At 43.7% G+C, this 25702-nt stretch overlaps 1 protein-coding gene across 1 annotated transcript in view; it reads right to left on the bottom strand.

The window, feature by feature from the left end:
- LOC141102994 (uncharacterized) overlaps positions 1 to 16661 on the bottom strand; it is a 36219-nt gene extending 19558 nt beyond the window's left edge. Inside the window, exon 1 of the mRNA XM_073592084.1 lies at positions 16565 to 16661. Coding sequence (XP_073448185.1) covers positions 16565 to 16661 — 97 coding nt within the window. The remainder of the gene's footprint in view (positions 1 to 16564) is intronic.
- Positions 16662 to 25702: the final 9041 nt, after the last annotated feature.

Raw genomic sequence — 25702 nt, 5'->3', positions numbered from 1 at the left:
TAGTCGGCACTTCTGTAGTTGTAGTTGGTACAGTTGTAGAAGGAACGTCCGTAGTTGTAGCTGGTTCAGTTGTAGAAGGTACTTCTGTAGTTGTAAGGGAGGCACTTGTAGTTTGTACTTCTGTAGTTGTAGGTGCTTCAGTTGTAGTTGGTACTTGTATAGTTGTAGGTGGGGTAGTTGTAGTTGGTACTTCTGTAGTTGTAGGTGGAACAGTTGTAGTTGGTACTTCTGTAGTTGTAGGTGGGGCAGTTGAAGTTGCTACTACTGTAGTCGTAGGTGGTTCAGTTGTAGAAAGCACTTTTGTAGTTGTAGGTGGTAAAGTTGAAGAAGATACTTTTGTAGTTGTAGGTGGTTCAGTTGTAGTAGGTACTTCTGTAGTTGTAGGTGAGGCAGTTGTAGAAGGTACTTCTGTAGTTGTAGATGAGACATTTGTAGAAGGTTCTTCTGTAGTTGTAGGTGGTTCAGTTGTATTTGGTACTTCTGTAGTTGTACTTAGAGAAATTTTAGTTGCCGTTGTTGTTGGCGTTTGATCTATTGTTGAAGCTGTTGATTCTGCAGTTGTTTGTGGTGCAGTTATTGTCACGGTTACAGTTGTTGTTAGAGCTGCAATTACATGTAAGGCATTTTTATTTTTCATATTTTAAGTGTTTTTTAAAACGATTGCCATTCCCATTTTATCACCCCTCTAGTGATACTCTGATTTTACCAGATTCCTTGCATATTGAAATTATATTTAAATTATGTTTAAGTATTAATATCCCCAGCAGGTTTGAGTGCTAATAAAGAGGTAAAATGGTTTAAACTGTATAAATATGCCAACTCACAAGTCAGTGCTGTCCCTGCAGCATACAGTATGTATTAATACAAAAGAAAAAAGGGGAAGCTGCTTTCCCAGGACACACATGGTGTATCAAAAACAACTAAGTTCAATGTAGTAAATAGAAAATATCTTTATAAATGTCAAATATTGAAGGAAACAAGTGTAGCAAGGTCTCCGGCCTCCTTCAGTCTAATGAGAACCCCCAGGGCCAGAGGTAGCTGACATCCTTCTGTATGTAGTAGGTTTTGATGCATAGTAGGTGCAAGGTGGATTGGGCACCAGACATGTCTTGTATGCAAAAGAGATATTTATTTCTCTTACAAACTTTTTGGGGAAAAGAAGGTTAGGGCCAGGAAACCCTTGAGTAGCTGCAAGTTCAATTAGCAGACTCCAATACCTCAATACTTCAATAGGAGGACAGCCGTGCAGGAAAAGGTCTCCAGTAAGAAGCCACATCTGCACGTGCAGGAATGCTGTCTCCTATGGTAACAGTCTTTACCAGTTCCTAACACAAAGGGTAACAGTTCTGTCACCTTCACTACAACTTCTTCTTGTAGTTCTTCTGCCCACTGAGCTCCCGGTCTCTTACTAGTAGGGGTGCAACGGATCAAAAATCTCACGGATCGGATCGATCCTCGGGTCAGAGTCACGGATCGGATCGATCCTCGGATCAGCATAAAAAACAAAAAAAAAAAAACACACAAATCTTGTTACACCCACCGGAGTTTTAGATTTAAAAGCCATTTTCAACACAAAACCGAGCTTATATGCATAAATACAGTATTTGTGCATATAAGCTCAGTTTTGTGTTGAAAATGGCTTTTAAATTTAAAACTCCGGTGGGTGTAACAAGATGTCCACTTGCCCCCTTCTCACTCTATCATTATTGTAGTGTGCAGGAGTGTGGGGTGTAGCAAGATGGCGGCGACGAAATGTCACTTCCTGTCGAGACAGCGGCCACTTCCGGGTGTACCAAGATGGCCGCCGCTCCGGAGCTAGGCCGAAGCCGGGGCCTTTCCTATGGCTGAGGCCCGAAAAGTGCTCCGCGGATCGCGGGTGTGCCGATCCGCGGAGGGTGATCCGTACGGATCACGGATCGGCAACGATCCGTTGCACCCCTACTTACTAGACCCACTGATTCACTGCCACTGAATCCCTTGAGCTCCTCCAATCTTCACGGGGGTATCTTCCTCAAGTGTCACCCCCACCTCTCTGCTGGGTCCCTAGCTTGGCACTCCTGATATTTCTCAAGCTTCGCCCCACTGGCCTGCTCGGTCCCTGGCTTGGCACACAAGGCTCCTCTGCAAGCGTCACCTCTGCTGGCTGGGTCCCTGTTTTGATCACCGCCTGAAGTTTCCCGATTCTCCACTGTGCCCGTTCGATGAGAATACTGCTCCGCTACTTGCTTCAGTTACTCACTGAGGTCCCTGGTAATAAGGTGGTTGGTCCCTTAATGGCGACAGCTTTCCTTCTACCTTCGATCACTGACAGGTACTCTGGCCAGCAGAACCGTCACTTCTGGTTGGACAGCAAGCCGCAATACCAACCCTGCACCACGCTCTTGCTTCTGGATAGGCCCTCAGACAACCTAGCAGCCAGATGCCCCCAGGATAGGCCCAATCTCCGGCCTAGCAGTCCGGGGAAACACGACACATGTCCACCCAGACAGCCGTCCAAGTAGAACAGAACACAGATCACCTGATTACACCCGAATATATAGGCTCTCCCAGCAGGCCACAGGATTTAAGAAAACCCCTGCCCATTGGCTGAGATACCCCATATACCCATAACCTGACCTTGAGATGCTCTTCTCATATCTAATACCACCAAGTAACTGGCTATATAGTGGTAGAAGAGAAAAGTGCAACAAGGCCAAACTTAGGGAGAAATCAATAGATCTCTAACAATCAACCAGGATAACTACTCCTAGCAAGCAAATTTGTGAGGAGCACCCTGCCTAAACTCCAGGGTTCTACATCAGCATACAAAATTACACACATATATAAATACCCTTCTTCCACCAATTAAAAATACAAAATTTTCTTAGGGGAGATTTCCCTTCACTTCCTGTCCCATAGCCAAAACAGGAAGTGAGAGAAAAGCCCTACAAATTAAAAGAATGCCATGGGGACCCCCTATCACCAGAACTAGTGTCCCCATTGGAAGATTTCCACTCTATTACTTCTCTGGGGACAACCCAAAATGTGGATTTTCTTTCACTTTTAGTGCTAATGGTAAACAGGACAAATAGAGAGTGTGAATTTCCCTAACGGGGAAATTCTAATCCATCTGCACTCTATCCAAAACTAAAAAAAAAAAAAAAGTTTTGCCTTTAGTTATACTTTAAAGAGGAACTTCAGTCACTCCTCAAATTTTGAGAAAAAAATACAGGCAGTATCTAAACCCTGTGGTGATGTCACTTATGTACTCACGTTTCTTAATGCTCCATTCTGCAATGTAGACAACAGTTTGTAACTCCGGTGACCACATTCGTCACGGTGGTCATTTTAACTGAGGGCAGCAGAAGCCAGCACCATCAGTTTCCGGGCAATTCATGCGGCTTCTCCGCCCTCAGCAAAATGAATCAACGAATACGCAGTACATAGCCAATCCATGCATGTAGCATGCAGCACAACAGCACATAGCGAGTCTGCGCATGCCCAGTAAACATCAGAGTCCTTCCTGCGATTGTCTCCTCCCATCCCCACCTGTCCTCCGCCATCTTCAGCTTTTCTCCACCCTCCTTCAGCTCTTCTCCACCCTCCTCCAGCACCCCTCTGCTCATAAAAAAAAAGTCTAAAGACTCCTTGGGTTTCTGATGAAAATGTCCCAGGAGTCAAGAGGAGCAGATGTTTTACGTCATTCGCCTAGGCAGGGGAAGCAGGGAGAGGGCAGGAACTGTGGAGAAAAAAAAAGGTATTTGCAGCTAGAAATTTAATATTTGTCATCCATTCGTATTTTAGTAGGGGGAGACAATGTTGTTGGAAGGAAGTTTGAAAAGAGACTGAAGTGCTGCTTTAAAGCGGAGTTTCACCCTAAAGTGGAACTTCCGCTCATCGGATTCCTCCCCCCCTCCGGTGCCACAATTGGCACCTTTCAGGGGGGAGGGGGTGCAGATACCTGTCTAATACAGGTATCTGCAGCCACTTCCGGGCTTAGACAGCTGCAGAATATCCGCCAATCCCCCCCCCCCCCCGTTGTGTTCTGGGAAACACACAGTTCCCAGAACACAACGGGGACCAGTGTAGAGGCGCAGCGCGACTCACGCATGTGCAGTAGGGAACCGGGCAGTGAAGCCGCATCACTTCACTTCCCGATTCCCTGACCGAGGATGGCGGCCGAGAGCCGAGCGATTGATCGGCTTCGACTGCCGACATCGCTGGACCCTGGGACAGGTAAGTGTCCATTTATTAAAAGTCAGCAGCTGCAGTATTTGTAGCTGCTGGCTTTTAATAATTTTTTTTAAGGTGGAGCTCCTCTTTAAGTAAATTAGCCCCAATGACTCTGTGTTTTTCCATATTTAGGTTTCTATGCATTACTTAAATTAGCATTAAAAATAGTCACACTACCAAAATAGTGAGAACAATAATATTGATATGACGGACGACGTCACCTGTGACAACATGCGCATGTACGGAGCGACGTGCTGACGTCATCGCGTGTCTCTGTTCCCGGAAGTGCGGGTTGTCTGCTGTATGCCGGCCAACGAGGATTTCTTTTAAGGCGTTATTTGCATTATATGAATGCAATCTTATATTTTTAATAAAGTTAATTAAAGGTTTTACACTATGTGGAGCATTTTCTTCCATGTTTTGGGACTGAGCCTTTGGGAATGACACAGGGGTGATCACTACTGCTCAAACATTTGCCTCCAGGGGGAACCTGAAGGAATACTGCTGATTGACCCTGGCCCCGTTGTTTGGCCACACGCTCTTTTCACCTGTCTTTTATGAAGGGTCCTGCGAAGCTAGTAAGCCTCCATTTTTTCCACATTGAGGTGGTGGTGTCACAGCCTGAATTTCACAATGGTGATGGAAGCTCACTATACAAATGGAATTCTTTGAATATGATATACTGTATACTTTGTTATTTATCCCTCTGGGGGGGGGGGGGGGGGATCAGGGATTTTTTTTCCTTTTTTTTTTTACGCTTTGTTTGCAACACTTTGTTTGCTAATACAATGAAGAATATTGTAATAGCAAAGTTTTCAGCTGTCATAGATGGGTAAACCATTCATGACAGCTGTGATCACTAGTGATCTGTGATTGGCTACAGCTAATCACATGGTACAGGGTGCTGTGTTTGGACCAGGTACCAGGTGATAACTAAGCAATCACAGCTTAGTCAACACAGCTGTTATGAATGAATTTGCATAGCGATCGCATGATCACCGAGCCCCAAATACCGGGTTGTGGGGTGGGGGGGTTGTGTGTGCACTGCGCCGCCCCCCCCCCCCCCCCCCCCCTTAGCCTGAGCAGAGCAGGCAAAATGACGTACATATACGAAGGTTTTGTCTGCACGTGCCAACCTGCTGCAGTATAAGTGCTGTGGCTGGTCAGCAAGTAGTTAATATGAATGTGTTGTGTACAAGTCCATCAAGTTCAACAAATAGAGAAAACTTTACAAATAGAATGGCTCCATACACAATCCTATATCCACAGTTAATCCAGAGGAAGGAAAAATTCAATTGGCTCCAGTGGGGGGAAGTAAAACCTTTCTGATCCCACAGAAGGCAATCAGATATTCCTTGGACCAACAATCCCTGGTGTTTGAGCAACTCAAGTTAAAAGAGAGAGTGAAATAAAGTCACGTTCCTCCGCCCCAAACTCGCTCATCCATGTCTTTATGGACCTTGCTTTGTGCACTGGTCCAAATCATTTGGTGGAGGGGGGGGGGATTATGGTGTGGGGGGTTGTTTTTCAGGGCTTGTGCTTGGCCCCTTAGTTCCAGTGAAGAGAACTCTTAAGGCGTCAGCATACCAAGACATTTTAGACAATTTCAGGCTCCCAACTTTGTGGGAACAGTTTGGGTACCGCACATTCCTGTTCCAACATGACTGCACACCAGCGCACAAAGCAAGGTCCATAAAGACATGGAGGAGCGAGTTTGGGGTGGAGGGACTTGACTGGCCTGCACCTGACCTCAACCTGACAGAACACCTTTGGGATGAATTAGAGCGGAGACTGCGAACCAGGCCTTCTCGTCCAACGTCAGTGTCTGACCTCACAAACGCGCTTCTGGAAGAATGGTCAAACATTCTCATAGACACACTCCTAAACCTTGTGGAGAACCTTCCCGGAAGAGTTGAAGCTGTTATAGATGGATGAGGGAGTTTGGGGTGGAGGAACTTGATGAGTCCTGACCTCAACCCCATAGAAGACCTTTGGGATGAATTAGAGGGGAGACTGTGAGCCAGGCCTTCTCGTCCAACATCAGTGCCTGACCTCACAAATGCGCTTCTAGAAGAATGGTCAAACATTCCCATAGACACACTCCTAAACCTTGTGGACGGCCTTCCCAGAAGAGTTGAAGCTGTTATAGCTGCAAAGGGTGGGCCAACTCAATATTGAACCCTACGGACTAAGACTGAATGCCATTAAAGTTCAAGTCCGTGTTAAGGCAGGTGTCCAAATACTTTTTGGTAATATAGTGTATGTTTTTTTTTTATCATAATGGTATTCCCATCAACTACATCTTGAGTATGAAAGTTGTATGTAACTGGCCTATGTGTGTTTTTCCTTATACTTTTTAAATGCGCAAAGCAATAACTCCCCTGTGGACTGCAGTTTGTAACCAATAAAAGCCCTGAATGAAAAATAAAAAAACAAATAATTGATATTTAATTAAAATCTCATATAAACATATACAGTCATGCGAAAAAATAGGTATGTTCAATTGAAATTGTTGAATTTTCCACCATATTGGAACAGGCAAACATTAGAACTTGATTCAAACAGTGCCTACAAATAAAGATACTCTACTTGAACCAAATGGCACATAAAAATTGACATGGCGTATTCTTTCTAATAATAAAAAAAAATGAAAGGCAGAAATGTCATATGGATTAGGTAAGTACCTTTTGATCCATGAAACTGTAGTCCGGTGTTTCAGATTAGGCACCAATGATTAGAACCTCCATAGGGAGTATTGGGGTGGAACTTGTCTAATTTAAAAATTAGACGTCTATGGTCTGATGTTCTCATTAATATTAAAGCGGAGTTCCAACTATGTAAATTTTTTTTTTTACAAATATATTATTTAAATGCTATTATTTATATGACTCACTGTTTAGCGATCGACGTCCGCTCGATTGCCGATTTAGAGCAAACGATGTCTTTGATTTTTTTTAATCCCTGGCGTGTTCCATTTTGCTTGTGGGCATGTGAAGCCCACAAGCACTATCTTCCTGGTTACGGTGCTGCTGGTGGACGAGCATGCATCGCCCCGTTCTCACACATGCGCACTAATGCGCCGTAGCGGCGCTGTAAAGTATACAGGTTGCCATAACAAAGGGCGTCGTCGTCGGAAGTGCCCGCCCCATTGTTATGGCAACCTAGCCCTCGGCGCAGCCCACTGACTCCTGGGAAATGATGACACACCTCTCCCAGGAGCAGTAGCGAGCGGAGGTGCCGAGGGAAGTGACATCAGGAGCCCAGGTGATGAAGGAGGCAGATTTAGACGGACCACATAGCAACAGGCATAAAAAGGTAAGTAAAAAAAAAATTTGTCTCCAAATGTTTTTTTTTATTTATTTCATGCACATTAATGACTTTTTTTTTTGGGGTGGAACTCCACTTTAATGTGCTTGATGTTATAATGACAAGATCAACAGGGCTCTACAAGGCCCTCAGAAAGAAAATCGGGGATGCCTATGAGTCTGGCAAGGGTTTTAAAAAGATTGCCAAATCAAATGTGGAGTGAACCTACCCAATTTCTTGGCAAATTTGGGAACTCTGTGCCTGAAAGTGAACAGCAAATGTGCTTTAAAAATGAAACTATTCTTTAGAGATGGCAGAACAGGAGGGAAAGATCAATGAATTAATATGGAACTTACAATCTAAGTATCATTGGAAGATCACACAACCTGATTTCTTACCTGTCAAGAGCAGAAGGCGGAACCCCCCTGCCATTCTACTGCTCCTGCTGAGATCTCTTCTCACTCCGACTCAGCTCCTAGAATCCTGCCGGAAAATAAAATATGTATACAATATCTTTAAGATAAGAAAGTTTCCACCTGACATTACCATAAGACTTTTCTATCCGTGTTTCAATATTTGTTGCTGATGTATAAAAACATTTATATTGAAAAAAAAAAAAAAAAAGATGGCTTCTTGCATTTTAACGTATGGCTATGGCCTAAGAAAGACAGTGTGATTTATTTTTTTAGTAAATTCTTTTTATTAAGTTGTAAACTTACAGTATATAGTACAAAAAAAAGGACAGTTCACAAATACTAAAATTGGCAACGACAATTAAAAAAAATTTTGCTCCTCTCTCACAATGCATTATCTTAGTTCATTACTGCCAATAGAGGTACAGTATGAACAACAGAGGTATGAAAAGAATACATAGAAATTGTAGCTTATAAATGCTTTTCAAATAGAACCGTCCTCTAGACCAGGGATTCTCAACCAGGGTTCTGTGGAACCCTGATGTTCCTCTAGAAGTTGCTGAGGGTTCTTTGGGCATTTCTAACTTCCAGCAACCACTGATATCAATGACCTTTTTAGCTGTGTTTAAGGGGGGGGGGGGGGGTATTATTCCCAATGGCCAACAATGTAGGTGTGTCCTTCTCCCACTGACCATTAATATAAGGGTCAAAAATATGGACAGAGGTCAGCTCCAAAATACTTCAACATAATATGGGACCAACATCCCTATGTTATATAAGATAGATAGATGGAGGATATGGGACTCTAAAGGTACAATTGATGTGAAGAGAATAAGAATAATAATATAATACTCAATTCTAAAAAGTTAAATTATTTATTACAAAAAAAATTAATAAAAAGTAGGGAATACAGTATACAGTATACACAGTCATAGGTACATACACATTTGCCTATCATGGACAGCGAAAAGAACTGTAACCACATACAAATGGATATTACGTCCACACATTTCAACATGTTTCGCCTGTGTGGCTTCATCAGGAAAGGGACGTAACAATTTATTTAATGAATATAAAGGAGTACATATTTCTCAGCTCATAAGGGGCATGAGAGTGTGTGTTCAAATGGAGATTCTTACGGTCAGCCTAACATCCCCAAGCTCTACTCAGTCCAAACATAGCCAGATCTCCCATAGGGAGGGATGTAGCTCATTATTCAAAACCTCATAGTAATGCCTCCTATTGAAAAAATATATGTACACTGGGAGCTCAGGTGGACGAAGCGGGTACAAGATCCTTTGGTTAGCACTAATGTGTTTAAAGATTTCACATATTTAGGAAATACTTAAATAGGTCTGATGCCCCCATTTGTGAAGAACCCCCCGCCACCCAGCGGTCACCTGAAACCAAGCAGCGATAGAGGCACACAGGGCAAAGATGGACAGCAGACACAGCCGATGACCAGATGATAAGGCATCAAACCTATGTCTACCTGTAAACTAATCACCTTGTCTCCTGAGCTCCCAGAAACTTCTTTTCGCTGTCAATGATAGGTAAATGTGTATGTACCTATGACTGTGATTTATACTGTATTCCCTACTTTTTATTAATTTTTTGTAATAAATAATTTAACTTTTTAGAATTGAGTATATCATTATTCTTATTGTCTTCACATCAGTTGTACGTTTAAAGTTCCATATCCTCCATCTATCTATTTTATTAATATAATGGGTCATTCCATCATTTGCCACCAGTGTATGGGACCACTGGACCAACTACCAATATAAGAAGAAACTTTTCCACTGACCACCAATGTAAAGGGTACTAACATTTTCACCCTTGGGGTCTCTTCTGCTCATTAATATTATTCGTTCCATTTCATGACAGTTACTGAAATGTTTTTTTCTTATAGAGCAGGGGATGTCAAACATGCTAGATACACTACATTCTTTATTCTTTTATGTATTAATATATTTACAGCTTACTGACCATGCAAATGTGCCCTGGACCAGAGATGTAATCATAGGCGTGCACACAGGGCGTGCTGGGTGTGCCTGGGCACGCTCCAACCACCCTGTGCGATGCAGATTTCCCCTGCCGAATTCCCCTACCCCTCTGGCAGCTGAGGCTACAGAGAAAGGGACTGGGGAATCTCTGTTCTCAGTCCCTTTCTCTGCTATTTCACCAATGCCCCTCAATTGGACTCCTAACAAATTGTAAAAAAAATAATAAAAAAAATGATATTGTAAATAGAATTGTAAAAAATAATAACAAAATAAATGGTCACCATTTTCACCATTATGGGGGGACAAGCACTATGAAGAACTTTGTAAATTGGAGGGGTTTGAGTGTTGGCTTTCTAAAGGTATACAATATATTTCTCAGCTTTATGCTCAAAATGTTATGCTGCCTTTTCAGGAGTTACAGGAGTTTTACCAATTGCCTCGTAATAATTTCTATAAATATTTACAATTACGACATGCGGTCACAGTTTAGAAGTTTCGGCATGAATATAAGATCTATGTCACTGCTATCCTTATTGGCAGGGGCTATGAGAAAAAAAGGTCTGATTTAACTAGTCTATAGTCAACTTATGATGAAGTATCAAGATATTTTAGATAGCCCAGGTAGAAAGGGCTGGGAGATAGATCTGGGAGTCATATCAGAGGAGGAGTGGCAACATTTTCTGAAGAGGGCTCCATTGGTATCTGTATCATCTATACAATGCTTATCCCATGTGACAGACCTATCCGGGAGAGAGACTTTTGGAGGGGACTGTATGCTAGCCTCTTGCCGATCGATTGTGGACCCTGGCATTTGGGGAAACGGTGCTCTTTGTGAGCTGTATGCCTGGGGACCCTTGAGGTGGTATTACTGTGGATTTGGGTCCTGGTCCCCCAGGACACACAGACTCTGGGGACCCTGGATTTGCCATATTGCAATAGTGACTGATTCATACCGTTGGGACTCCTACTGTTAAATGCTAATGTCATCAATTCCAGCTACCTGTCTGTTGTCTGCTAAAATGTGTATTGTAAATAAGTCTCTAGTATGGGATCTAAGAGTCATTAGATCCCCATTGTTGTTTGTGTTTAATTAACTCTGCTATTGTGATAATGTTGATTGGGGGTTCTAAGCTACAAGATGGCCAGTCTGGCCTAAAGGTCATGTCTGAGTCATCTAGGCTGTCTAAAGGGATTAGTTAATTAGCTCATGTTAATTAGGTTAATTAGGTTACAGCTGTATTGTTAGAGTAATATGAGCAGGAGGTCGGCACCTCCTCTTTTAGTGTATAAAAGAGCCTGTATTTTTGAATAAAGGAGATTCCTGGTTGAACTTACATACAGCCTGCCTGGTGTTTGTTCTGAGCTATCACAACTGGGTTAGAACAGCACATAGCTGTAGTCCTAATCCCGGAGCATTGGATGACCGAGCAATCAGATGTTGCAATCTGCAGTCTGATTCTATAGCTGCAGAGGAGTGTCGGGAGAGTGGAACCGAGCGAGCAAGGGGCTCGTTACATTGGTTGACAGCCGTGGGATTTGCTCTCCAGTTACTGGGACACTCCAAACCAGCCTGCAGGAGAGCCACGCTGACAGACTTACTTGAGAGCCGTGGAGGGAATGATGGCATCGTGCTTCCTTGCCGTGAACACATCCAAACCATCACCTGGATCCAAGGTCCAGATAGCAGGAGAGGAGAGATACCAGCCACCATGGACGAGGAATTCAGAAGGAGGTTGCGAGAGATGCAGATACAGCACAGAGGACCAGTATCAGAGCAGGTCCTGCTAGGATGGTTTGATTCTATCCGCTGTGAACTCTGGAAGGAAGCGCTAGCCCGTGAGCAGCGACACCAGGGAAAAGTTCTCCCCTCCATCCATGTAAGGTACTGGTCGCAGTATGAAGTGCGAATGCTGTTATTGGGGGAACAGCCGAACCAGGAGTGGACAGCCGAGTTAAGCAGGCTGATCCGGGCAGAAATGCGGTTGGACGAGAGCTACAGAGCCCTCCAGTAGTATGTAGCCCAAGTGTGCCCGTGGACAGCGGATAACAGCCCCAGGGAAGGCTTTGACTATGATGGCCTGGGATTGTTATACTGGAGGCTGTCCAGGGACCCTGACTTTGGGAGTGATCGGGAGTGGCGTTTGGAGGAAATAATGGAGCACAGAGAGCGAAGACTGAATGTCTCAGAAGTGCACTGGGCACAGGAAGATTTGGAGTTTCTGGCCCTTCAGGAATGGGAGCTGGAGATCGCCTACAAACAGCTGTTAGACTCTGCTCAGCAGCAGGGTGGGGCTCCCTTTGCCTGGGACTATCAGGAAATACCAGTTGACAACTCTGAAATCCTGGCTGAAGAGTTGACAATGTGGCAGAGTAACAGTGTGCTTTGCCAACCCGGCCCCGCAGCTATGGAGGCGGAGGTCTTATGGCGGATGCAGCAAGTGCTGACTGACCTTGCTGAACCTGTTTCTGCATTGGATGATCTTGGATGGAGGAATGTGCCTGTCCAACAGCATGCCAGAGAATCAGCAGTGGAAAATCTGAAGATTGCCGTCCCCAAACCTGAAGTGCTGACAACAGGGCAGAGCTCTGCTAACCTCTGCCCAGCACTGATAGCATCTTCTGGGTTCCACGGAGAGGAGATGGTGAACCTTTATCCCCAGACACCAGTTGCAGAGACAGGGGTTCTGATAGACTTTTCTGCTGAGGAAGAACAACCTGGTGGGCCTCCAGCAGAAGAGGAGCTGTTATTAGGGCCAAACTTCCCTGTGCTCTACCCAGCACCAACAGAAGTATCTGTGAAGTTACAAGGAACTTCCCCAGCTGAAGCGCTGGCAACCGGACAGAGGGTCCAAGATCTCTGCCCTACACCTGCGGCGGTTCCGGAGGCTCAGGGTGAGAAGGAGGTGGTCACTTCCCAGCAGCAGATCAGGATACATTGGGAGAAGGGAGAGCAGGTGTTTGTCGTCCCTCCCCAACAGTTGGCCAGGGTGGAGAAAGTGGTCTTTCCTCCCCAGCAAAGAACCCTGCACCTGGGAGACAGTACCATAGACATATCGTCCCAACATCCAGATGAGGGAATGGAAAAGGAAGCAGCCGGCTCACCTTCCCAATGGCAGCTACACAGTTTGGGAGTGGAGGAAGCCAGTCTCCTGCCCCAACAGTTAGCTGGAGCGGAGGATGCGGAGTCCCCAGCAGAAGTTCTGGCAACAGGGCAGAGTGCTACCAACCTCTGCCCAGCACCGGCAACAACTACAGAGTTCCAGGGAGGCTGGGCAGTCGGCCTCCCTCCCCAACAGTTAGCCGGAGCAGATGGTGTGGGGTTTCCAGCAGAAGGGCTGGCAACAGGGCCGAGTACTGCTGGACTCTGCCCTCAACTAACAGAGGATGGATTTCCTGTGAAGGTGGATGGGACTTCAGTCTCCACCTGTATACCCCAGGGATGCTGGGCAGTCGGCCCAGATCCCCAACAGCATGACGGAGTGAACCCAGACACCCTGTCTTCTCTCCAGCGGCAGAAAGGACTCCAGGGAGAAGGGCCAGTCCACGCCTCTCCCCAGCGGCAGATATGTTCTCTGAGAGAGGCAGAGGTTGGCTGGGTGAGTAATGCTTTGTTTGGAACAATTTGTTTGGGGTACTGTGTGGGTTCAGGCATTAGAGGACTGGAACTACTGACTAACTTCGGAGTCAACCCGTCTGGGGTCTCCTCCTGTGTTAGTCTCCTGTCGAAAGGGGAGAAATGTGACAGACCTAGCCGGGAGAGAGACTTTTGGAGGGGACTTTATGCTAGCCTCTTGCTGATCGATCGTGGGCCCTGGCATTTGGGGGAACGGTGCTCTTTGTGAGCTGTATGCCTGGGGACCTTTGAGGTGGTATTACTGTGGATTCGGGTCCTGGTCCCCCAGGACACACAGACTCTGGGGACCCTGGATTTGCCATATTGGAATAGTGACTGATTCATACCGTTGGGACTCCTACTGTTAAATGCTAATGTCATCAATTCCAGCTACCTGTCTGTTGTCTGCTAAAATGTTTATTGTAAATAAGTCTCTAGAATGGGATCTAAGAGTCATTAGATCCCCATTGTTTGTGTTTAATTAACTCTGCTATTGTGATAATGTTGATTGGGGGTTCTAAGCTACAAGATGGCCAGTCTGGCCTAAAGGTCATGTCTGAGTCATCTAGGCTGTCTAAAGGGATTAGTTAATTAGCTCATGTTAATTAGGTTAATTAGGTTACAGCTGTATTGTTAGAGTAATATGAGCAGGAGGTCGGCACCTCCTCTTTTAGTGTATAAAAGAGCCTGTATTTTTGAATAAAGGAGATTCCTGGTTGAACTTACATTCAGCCTGCCTGGTGTTTGTTCTGAGCTATCACAACTGGGTTAGAACGGCACATAGCTGTAGTTCTAATCCCGGAGCATTGGATGACTGAGCAATCAGATGTTGTGATCTGCAGTCTGATTCTATAGCTGCAGAGGAGTGTCGGGAGAGTGGAACCGAGCGAGCAAGGGGCTCGTTACATCCCAATATTATATATATGAAATATAGGACCCTGGAAAAGCTATATAAGTGGAGGCGCAGGGAAACCCCGGATTGCCCACGGTGTAAGCAATCTCCAGATGACTTGCTCCATATGTTGTGGAAGTGCCCCCAAACTGGTCAGATATTCGCGAGAGGTGGTGACCACAATTAATGGAGCCTATAGTACTCATATTGAAACGGATCCTAAGATCTGTTTACTGGGTTATTTTAATGAAGAGTTATACCCAAGGGAAACTTTAATACCAATTGGAAGATTACTGTTTATAGCCTGCAAGCTAATTGCCAGAAAATGGATGTCCCCCAGGATACCATTATTTGAGGAATGGCCCTCTCAGGTAAATGATTCAATACTAATGGAGCAACAGGTTTATCAGAATAGGGGTACACCAGATACATTAGTTAAACTGTGGGGACCTTGGCTAACAGCCCCAGGACTGGCTTTATTCTCCTTGGCCCCTCTTAGAATAATATAGAATGAACAACGAGGAAATGAACAGGTAAACAATGGCCAGATATGATGCCTTAAACTACATGGGAGGATTGATAGAGGTGTAGAGGTGGCCTGGGGGGGGGGGGGGTGTTGACACTTTTTGGGGGGTTGTTTTTTTTTGTTTTGTTTTTTTCTTGTGGTTATATTGATATTCTGGAGATTTTCTGAAATAAGAGATTGGGATTCAAAAATATACTTTGCAGAATTATCGTTTTGTTTTGATGTAATGTTGCTATGTTGTATTACTGTAAAAGAATTTTAATAAAAAGATAATATAAAAAAAAGGTGAGTATAAAAAGGCAAAAAAAATCCCTATACTTCTCTATTAACATTTTATTTAATAAACTTTTACTTGTACGGTTGCGTTAAATTACTACATATGAAGATCAAAGCTTCCCCCTCTAATCTGCAGATGAATGAACAGAGTAAATACAAAGTAACAATGGTGTTACTTTGTATCTCTGACTCAACTGTTGAACAGAGTTTACAAACATTGATTATTAGAAGGTCTGTTTTTGGAGGCAGTGAATAGATTCCACTTCTGTATTTACACAGCAAGTCCTGGCTGTCATTTCAACAGCAAGGAATTGCTGGTAAAAGTGTCAGGGGGCAGGGCAGTAGGAGAGGAGGAACAGCATGTGCTATGTAAAAAAATATTTGCCCCCTTACTGACATTTTTTTAAATTTTTAAAATTTTGCATATTTGTCACACTTAAATGATTCAGATCATCAAACTAATTTTAATATTACACAAAGACTACCTGAGTAAATACAAAATGAAGTTTTTTAAATGATGAATTTATTTATTAAGGGATAAAAGCTGCTCAAACCTGCCTGGCTCTATGTGAAAAAGTAATTGCCCCCTAAACATAACAACTGGTTATGACACCCTTGGCTGCAAAAACTACAATCCAGCCTGACAATGAGTCTTTCACAGCGCTGTGGAGCAATTTTTGCTCAAACATTTTTTTTTGCAGAATTGTTTTAATTCAGCCACATTTGAGAGTTTTTCAGCATGAACGGCCTGTTGAAGCATCTCAGTTGGATTTAAGTCTGGACTTTGACTAGGCCACTCCAAAACCTTCATTTAGTTTTTTTAAGCTATTCAGAGGTGGACTTGCTGGTGTGTTTTGGATCATTGTCCTGCTGCATACCCCTAGTGCGCTTGAGCTTGAGGCCAGGAACTGATGGCTGGACATTCTTCTTCAGGATTTTCTGGTAGAGCTCAGAATTCATGGTTCCATCAATTATGGTAAGTCGTCCAGATCCTGAAGCTGCAAAGCAGCACGAGATCATCACACTACCACCACCATGTCTGACTGACTGTTGGTATGATGTTCTTTTTAGGAAATGCTGTGTTAGTTTTACGCCAGATGTAACGGGACGCACACCTTCCAAAAAGTTAAATTTTTGCCTCATCAGTTCACAGAATATTTGGCCAAAAGTCTTGGGGATAATTAAGATGTTTTGTGGTAAATGTGAGATGAGCCTTTGTGTTCTTTTTGGTCAGCAGTGGCTTTGGCCTTGGAACTCTCCCATGGATGCCATTTTTGCCCAGTCTCTTTCTCATTGTTGGATCATGAACACTGATCTTACCTGAGCCAAGTGAGGCCTGCAGATCTTTAGATGTTGTTATGGGTTCTTTTATGACCTCCTGGATGAGTCGTTGTGCTCTTGGGGTAATTTTAGCCATGCTGGTCACTCCTGGGAAGGTTCACCACTGTTCAAAGTTTTCTCCATTTGTGGATAAAGGCTCTCCTCGCAGTTCACTGGAGTCGCAAAGCCTTAGAAATGGCTTTGTAGCCCTTTCCAGACTGTTCTCATCTGTTCTTACATTTCTTTAGATTGCAGCATGATATGTTGCTTTTTCAGATCTCTTAGCATGCTTCACTTAGTCATACAGCTTCTATTTATGCTTTCTTGATCCAACAGGTTTGGCAGTAATCCAGGCCTGGGTGAAAATTGAAGTGAAAAGTGAAATTGAACTCAGCTTTTCCAAAAATGTGGTTACTCACAGTTCATTCATGATTTAGCAAGGGGGGGGGGGGGGGGGGGGGCAATTACTTTTTCACATAGGGCCAGGCAGGTTTGGACTGCTTTTTCCCCCTAATACATTAAATCATTGTTTAAAAACTGCATTTTGTATTTACTCAGGTTATCTTTATTATTACAATTTGTTTGATGATCTGAATCATTTAAGTATGACAAATATGCCAAAAAAAAAAAAGGAAGGGGAAAAATACTTTTTCACAGCACTCTATGTGCCCTGTGTAGTTTGGTCAAGTTGTTTTGAGTTCACTCAGCATGTCTAAGGTACATAACTGGATAAAGATGCCCTTTTTTAAGCACTTACCAACCAGCCGCCGTCATTATACAGCGGCAGGTTGGCACGTTCTCTCGAATCTCCATACCTGTACATTGGCTCCTTTAAGAGCCATAGCAGGGTGACTCGATGCACGTGGCAAGCGGGCGCGATGTCCACCGGCCACCCGAGATTGTGGGCACGAGAGCCAGAACGGGGTTGTGTGTGTGTGTAAACACACATCCCTGTTCTGACAGGAGAGGAGAGACAGGTTATCTGTTCCTACTAGTTAGGAACAGTGATCTGGCTCCTCCTCTAGCCAGTGCCATCCCCCACAGTTAGAAACACACCTAGGGAACACACTTAACCCCTTGATTGCCCCCTAGTGTTAACCCCTTCCCTGTCAGTGACATTTACACAGTAATCAGTGCATTTTTATAGCGCTAATCGCTGTATAAATTTCAATGGTCCCAAAAAAGTGTCAAAAGTGTCCGATCTGTCCGTCTCAATGTCGCCGTCCCGCTAAAAATCGCAGATCACCGCCATTACTAGTAAAATATAAATACATAATAAAAATGCCATAAATCTTTTCCCTATTTTGTAGATGCTAATATATACGCGTATTGCGATTTTTTTGTACCAAAAATATGTAGAAGAATACATATTGGTCTAAACTGATGAAAAAATTATTTTTTCTCCATTTTTTTGGGGATATTTATTATAGCAAAAAGTAAAAAATATTGTTTTTTTTTTTTCAAAATTGTCGCTCTTTTTTTGCCTATAGCGCAGAAAAATAAAAACCACAGAGGTGATCAAATACCACCAAAAGAAAGCTCTATTTGTGGGAAAAAAAAGGATGTCGATTTTGTTTGGGTACAACGTCGCACGACCGCGCAATTGTCAGTTAAAGCGACGCAGTGCCGTATCGCAAAAAATGGCCTGGTCATTAAGGGGAGCAAATCCTTCCGGTCCTTAAGTGGTTAAAGGGATCTGTCAGCCTGGAAATATGTGGGTTGCTGATTATGACGTGGTTGTGAACGTGCACATTTCAAGGCTGTCATCTTTATACTTCCTTTACACTTAGTGACCTGGTTTCTGATATGTATGGTTTGTTCCAAGGTTGTGAGTCATGAGACAGTGAAGGAAGGATAAAGAAGACAGGTAATAAAGGTAAAGGATAAAGGATATTAGTGGACTATTAAGGTGGCCCCTGGCACTTTACTAAAGGAACAACGAATGTTGATACAAAGAAAGCAACTGTGGTTTCATACCGCGCTAAAAAAAACATATGTATAACTAAATAAATAAATATTCAATAAACCACCACCAAATCAAATAAACCAAATAATCCCCACAACTGTGCCAGTGGTGTCCTCTAATTCTTCAAAACTTGTGGTTCAAACATTTAATTAACTCATTATTTAATTTTTGAACCACAAGTTTTGAAGAAATAGAGGACACCACTGGCACAGTTGTTTATTTGAGCTAATGGTGGTTGATTGAATATTTATCTATTTAGTTATACATATTTTTTTTAGCGCAATATGAAACCACAGTTGCTTACTTTGCATTTTTGAGGCTTTGTGCCTTACTACCTGCTGCTTGTATTCACCAATATTTATATTTTTCGCATTGCATTCTTTATTACATTATTTAAGTTCCAGGGTGCGCAGGCTGAATGGGGTTGTTGATCCCTTCCTTTTTTGTCAACGATGGTTGATACTCTGGAATTTTGGTTGATAAGCAGAAATTAATAACGAAAACTATATTTGTGTACGTTTTCCGGAGATAACATCTAAAGGATGGCACTCAGCTTGTAAGCCAGTAGTTACATGATTGGCAAATAAAACTTGTGATAATAATAAGGTGTAATGAACTCCAAGCTAAGTGGGAAGAATGGAATTCTATTGAACACAGTGCCGCCCTCAATTAGTTTTTTTTTTAGTTTCCGTCATAAAATTTTGTTTTCTCCTTCACTGACGGGCACTGATGAGGCGGAAGTGATGGGCACTGATGAGTTGGCACTGATAAAGTGGCACTGATGGGCACTGATGGGGAGGCACTGATGTGTAGAATTGATGGGCACCAATAGGTGTTGCATTGATATGCAGCACTGATGGGCACCAAGAGGCGGCACTGATATGCAGCATTGATGGGCACTGATGGGCACTGGAAGGGGGGGTGGAGCAATTACAGGTGTTACTGCTGGGCAGTGATTAGCACTGTGGGGGGGCAGTGATTGGCACTGTGGTGGGCAGTGATTGGCACTGTGGTGGGCACTGGCAGAATTTATTGTTTTTACATTGCTGGGCACTGGTTGGCAGCTGATTGGTACATTTGAGGGGGCTGTGCTGATAATCAATGTGCTGATTATCAGCACAGACCCCCCCTCTCTGACAGGGAGAGCCACCGATTGGCTCTCCCTGTCAGCGAGAACCGAGGAATGACGTTTACTGGCACTTCCTGGTTCACACAATGATCAGCTGTGATTGGTCACAGCTGATCACGTGGTAAGAAGCCTCTGACAGAGGCTTCTTATCACAATCAGAGATGTGGGGTATCAGAATGACACACCGCACTCGCGATTGCCACGCTGCGTGCCCCCCCACGGGCGCGCACCGGCATGTTATCCTGCTGGACGTCATATGACGTCCAGTCAGGATAACAGAACCACTTCCTGCCCATCATTCTGCATACGGCGGGCGGGAAGTGGTTAAAGGAGTTGTAAAGGCAGAGGGTGCATTCTGTGCCTTAATGCCAGACTTCTCGTCGGAAAAAGATATGATGGCACAGTCACACAAAAGTTTGCTGACGTACAACACTATGACGAGCCGGGAAAATGAAGTTCAATGCTTCTGAGCAATGCCTCGAATTGTTTCCGAGCAAGTGTTGGAATTTTGCGCTTCGGAATTGCTACAGACGATCGCATTTTCGGATAGGAACTTTTTCCGACCGAAAAATTGAGAACCTGCTGGCAATCTTTTGCTGGCTGGAATTCGGCCAGCAAAAGTCCGATGGAGCATACACACGGTCGCATTTTCCGACCAAAACCTCTCATTGGTCTTTTGCTGGACGAATTTCCGATCGTGTATACGCGGCATAAGATAAAAAACCTTTTGTGTGTAGCAGCCACCCCAGCATCCACCTAATTACTTACCGGAGCCCCATCTCTCTCCAGCGATGTCCACAAATGTCTGAGCCATCCAGGATACTCCTCCTGATTGGCTGAGACCTGCGTCTGTCAATCAAAGTCTGTCAGCCAATCTGGGGAGAGAGGGGGCGAGGCCGGATCAGGGCTCTGTGTCTGAATGGACACACGGAGCCGTGACTCGGCTCCAGTGCCCCCATAGCAAGCTGTTGGCTGTGGGGGGACTTGATAGGAGGGAGGGGCCAGGAGCAGCAAAGAAGGACCCGAGAAGAGGAGGATCGGGGTTGCTCTGTGCAAAACCAACTGCACAGAGGAGGTAAGTATAACATGTTTGATTTTTTTTTTAAACGAGATTTTACAATCACTTTAAGGGAGTATCCACTGGAACATCATAAAAAAGATCATCATAGAGATGGGGCTCAGGTAAGTATTAGGGGGGCCTGAAGGGGCCTCTGCAGAGGGGAGGTTTTTTAACTTAATGCATAGAATGCATGTAGTAGTGCAATTCACAACACAAGAAGGAGGGGTTGAGAGACCCAACAAGAGAAGTAAGAAGCCAGGAGGAGGAAAGTCAAAGGAAGAGAGGAGGAGAGAGAGAAGAGGTCAGGGGGGACATGGACTCGGAACCGTCAAAGACATGAGTCATAAACGCCAATGCTAGCCTGGTGAAGTGAAGGGAAGGAGTACTCGAGCCAGGGTTCCCAAATCTTGAGAAACCGAGCATGAGAGTCCTTCAAGATACTAGACATTTGTTCATTGAGGATTGAGGCAGTCATGTGGTCTTTTATGCCCTGAAAAGGAACAACACAAGTCAATTCAAAGGTGACTATTACTAATTTTGTCACAACCAAGACTACTCTTGTGCCTTGGTTGGCTTGGAGCCAACAACTTTTTTGTCCATTTTGGCCATGGCAGTTCCCCCAATAAATGAAAGATGACATCCTAATGGTTGGTCAGGGCAATTTCTCCATTTACTCCAGGTTTGCTTGTTCTGGTATACACTGTATATGAGCATCATTAGAATGTAAAGAACAAATACAAATTTTATCCAGGACTTTCTCTGTGACTGATAAGTGTGAATGAATGTTGTGTTTGACTCAGCTGACAGATGTGTTTTCCTATCACTCCCTCATAAAGAGTCTCAAAGAGGTCATCACAAATCTACTGTACATTTCCTCCTGATGCGTGCCGGTAGAATGATAAGTATCACCTGGCAAAATAATATCCAGTTTTATGGCCAATTATATATTTCCTCTTCACGGGATACAATATAATACTCATGTGTAGAAGCACTTTCACAATCCTGCACACGTTTGTTGTTCTTAATATCTGTGTGACAGACACCGTAGGAAATAATCCTACACAATCAGTCTATTTAAAGGGGTTGTAAACCCTCGTGTTTTTTACACCTTAATGCATCCTATGCATTAAGGTGAAAAAACACCTGGCAGTGACCGGCCCCCCCAGCCAGCCCCCCCATTTCACTTACCTGAGCCCCTTCATTCACTCGGCAGGGAACGTTCTGTCCCTCTCTCCACGGGGTCCCGGCTCTTGGTTGGATAGATTTATAGCAGTGCAGCCATTGGCTCCCGCTGCTGTCAATCAAATCCAACGACACAGGTGCCGGGGGGCAGGGCTGAGTCTGGCATTCGTGTCTATGGACCCAAATGCTGGACTCAGGAGCGTGCTCCCCGGGAGAGTGCTCCTCCTAGGGGGTTATCTGATGCGGGGAGGAGCCGCGAGACCTGCCGGGGGACACCAGAAGAGGAGGTTCGGGGGCCACTCCGTGCAAAACGAGCTGCACAGTGAAGGTAAGTAAGATATGTTTGTTATTTAAAAAAAAAAAAATCGAGCCTTTACAATCACTTTAAGGTAACCAGATGGTATACTGTATCTCAGGGATATGCAATTAGCGGACCTCCAGCTGTTGCAGAACTACAACTCCCATGAGGCATAGCAAGACTCTGACATCAACAAGCATGACACCCAGAGGCAAAGGCATGATGGGACTTGTAGTTTTGCAACAGCTGGAGGTCCGCTAATTGCATATCCCTGCTGTATCTGGACATATTAATGTGCTCATGGGAATGGATAGCAAACTTCTACAGCAGCCATTCTCAACCTTTATAACATGAAGGAACCCTTATGTAAGGTTCTTATCTAAGTGGCTCTGCGGGCCGTGTTTTGCGCAGGCACAGCAGCCTATTCATTTGAATGCAAAAAATATAGGAAGATCTTGCGAGCCACTGATGGGTTAATGCCTTCAAATCAAACCTCTAGTGACAACAGCTGCAAACACTAATCACGTTTCATACCAAAATAATATAAACAAAATAAATGTGTCTGCGCTAAAATAACTATATTAAAAGTGACAATCAATATAAAAAGGAAAAATGCATTATTTGAATATTAAGTGAAAAAACAAAAAAATATTTTAAATCATTGCATCAATATACCCAAAATAATGAATTAATATCTGTGACCAAATATTTAGTGAATAATAACAAAGTGCAACATGCATAAAATACCAAAAAACCAAGTGTAAACTCTAGGTTTGAATAGAGTGCTCACTCTTTCAATATGGAGATAAGTATAGTTCATAAATAAAAAAGTTCATAAGCAAAAAAAACTCCAAAGTGTACAAATCTAGTGTCCATTTCCAGTGAAATCCATCATGCTTATCCAGAAGGTGAAAATTAAAACATGCTCCTGTGCTCTCCAGTGACCCCCAAAAGCATATGCGCTCACCTCAGAGCGTGTGACACAGTACCTAAACTATGTCAAACCACGCATGGGAGCCACTCCTGGGCTCTGATAGATAGGATGCTGTTATCCTCCAATTAGCTCAGTTAGTAGCATTCCGTTTCATAAATGGAAAAAAAGGAAAAACCCCATAGTGTAATATTGCAAAGTAAATCTGTTTATTCCAAATTAAAACACTCCCCTTATAGTGGTACTCACATTGTGTGGGTGCGTGAGTGCACCGATCTAATCACAGCTTCACTGATAAGAAAACAAACCGCTGGTCTGACGTGCGGTGTGGTATGCTCCTCCAGTCTGTACCTCCGTGCTGACAGCTCCGTCCTTGCCCCTCCCCTACGCGTGTTCGGCACAGGGATCACGTGCCTTCATCAGGGGGATCCCTATAAGGGGAGTGTTTTAATTTGGAATTCATTTGGAATAAACTCATCAGTGCACATCAGTGCCGCTTCATCATTGATGGACAATGTCTAAGGTTTGTTTCTGCCCTTGTAACTGCCATTTCTGCTGAACAGCTTGGTCTGTTGGGGTTTGTTCATCCTCGTGGCTGGGGAACAGTAAAAATAGATGGTCGAACTGCCGTTTTACCATCCTTCTATTAAAGGGGAGGAGCTTTAAGGAAGCCTCTATTATTCCAAAAATACCTTGATACCAAAAATTAATCAATTCATGACAATTTGTTTTTATAGACATTGAATGACAAGTGAAATTTGCTTCCTCTTTATGGGGGATCCTCCAAGGACTAAACAGATCATATGGTGTTTTCAATTTCTTTTAGTTGTTAATAAAATAGGGAATTGTTGAAACTCCTGTCAAGTTTTTTTTTTGCTATCTATGTCCCAAGAGATTGCCCTTAACTTGTGTTCTGTTCTGTTGACACAACAGGAAATGAGGGGAAACCCCCTCAAAAGTGGGGAGGTAAAACCACAGGTCAACTATCTATTTTAACTGCCACCTGGCCACAGGCATGAACAAGCCCCTAACAGACCAAGCTGAAATGACAGGGCTGGGACAATGTTCATCTAGGACTATTCTGTCTACAGGGTGACAATGCTGCTGTGCGATCTCACTGCAGAATAAATAAAGTCACCTTATTACAGAAAGTGTAAAAATAACAGATCTGCAGGCTTCATGGCCATGGCAAAAACTTTACCACATGTTGAATTTGGCAAATGTGAACCATTAACCTCTTCCCGTCCATGCTATAGCCAAAAGTTCATGTGATCAGCTGTGTCCACAGACTTGCTGGTTATCAGCGGTACTTTCCTCCTGTCTGTGTGAGGAAAGCAGTGCCAGTAACTGGCAAGACAGTACATTGTTTACACTGATCATCAGGGCACTGATGATCAGTGCAACCCCATCAACACCAATCAGGATTTCAATGCCAACCAGGATTTCTCCAGAGCCTCTCCTATCCTCTGGAACTCGCTACCTCCATTTATCCGGCTATCCCCTACTCTTACTACCGTCAGGCGATCCCTGAAAACTCATCTCTTCAAGAAAGCCTATCACGTCTCCAACTAATCTTCTACCACTTCCATCAGCCCATTCCCCACAGTTACAACCTTTTGTACCACCTGCCCCACCCTATTAGATTGTAAGCTCTTCTGAGCAGGGCCCTCTTAATCCTATTGTATTTTTATTGTATTATAACTGTATTGTCTCCCTTTTTATATTGTAAAGCGCTGCGTAAACTGTTGGCGCTATATAAATCCTGTATAATAATAATAATAATCAGTGTCGCCTATCATTGCCCAACAGTGCCCCCTATCAGTGCACATCAGTAGTTCCTATAAGTACCTCCCCATCAGTGCCCATCAGTGCAGCCTCATCAGTGCACATCAGTGAAGAAGAAAAAATACTTATTTGCAACATTTTATAACAGGAACTAAGAAGAACATTTTTTTTCAACATTTTTGGTCTTTTTTTCATTTGTTTAGCAAAAAGTAAAAAAGCCCAGTGTTAATTAAATATCACCAAAAGAAAGCTCTATCTGTCCCAAAAAAATTAAAATAATTTCATAGGGGTGCAGTGTTGCATCACGGCGCAATTGTCATGTGTGACAGCGCTAAAAGCTGAAGATTGGCCTGGGCAGGAAGGGGGTGAAAGTGCCCGGTATTGAAGTGGTTAAAATGAATAGGGCCACATTGCGTTCAATGCATGTGGTTGCAGCACAGGTTTTTTTTTAGGGTTAAAACAGACAGTTGGCCAACTGCCCTCCAAAAGGTGATCCACCGCGAACCATGAGGAGTGACAAGAATAGTGTAAATGAGCCCTTACAGAAAGTGGAAAAATAAATCTACTGGCAGGATCAACAGGTAATAAAATTATGTTACGGGGGGGGGGGGACCCAGAAAAACAGAAAAAATGTGTTCATGCTACTGACAGACTGCATCATATTTGTTACGTTTGCTGATAGTTCCACTTTGCTCATACCCTCTCACTCCATTCCTTGTACTTTTATATCATTCCATCCTTGTCTTAGAAAGTAATGAGGACTTGATTTGATAAAAGGTCAAAGCTT

Source organism: Aquarana catesbeiana, linkage group LG07 (genome assembly GCF_042186555.1).
Source record: "Aquarana catesbeiana isolate 2022-GZ linkage group LG07, ASM4218655v1, whole genome shotgun sequence".
In the NCBI taxonomy this organism is placed as follows: domain Eukaryota; kingdom Metazoa; phylum Chordata; class Amphibia; order Anura; family Ranidae; genus Aquarana; species Aquarana catesbeiana.
Note: the sequence above shows the minus strand (reverse complement) of the source record. Positions and strands in the feature narration are given on the sequence as shown.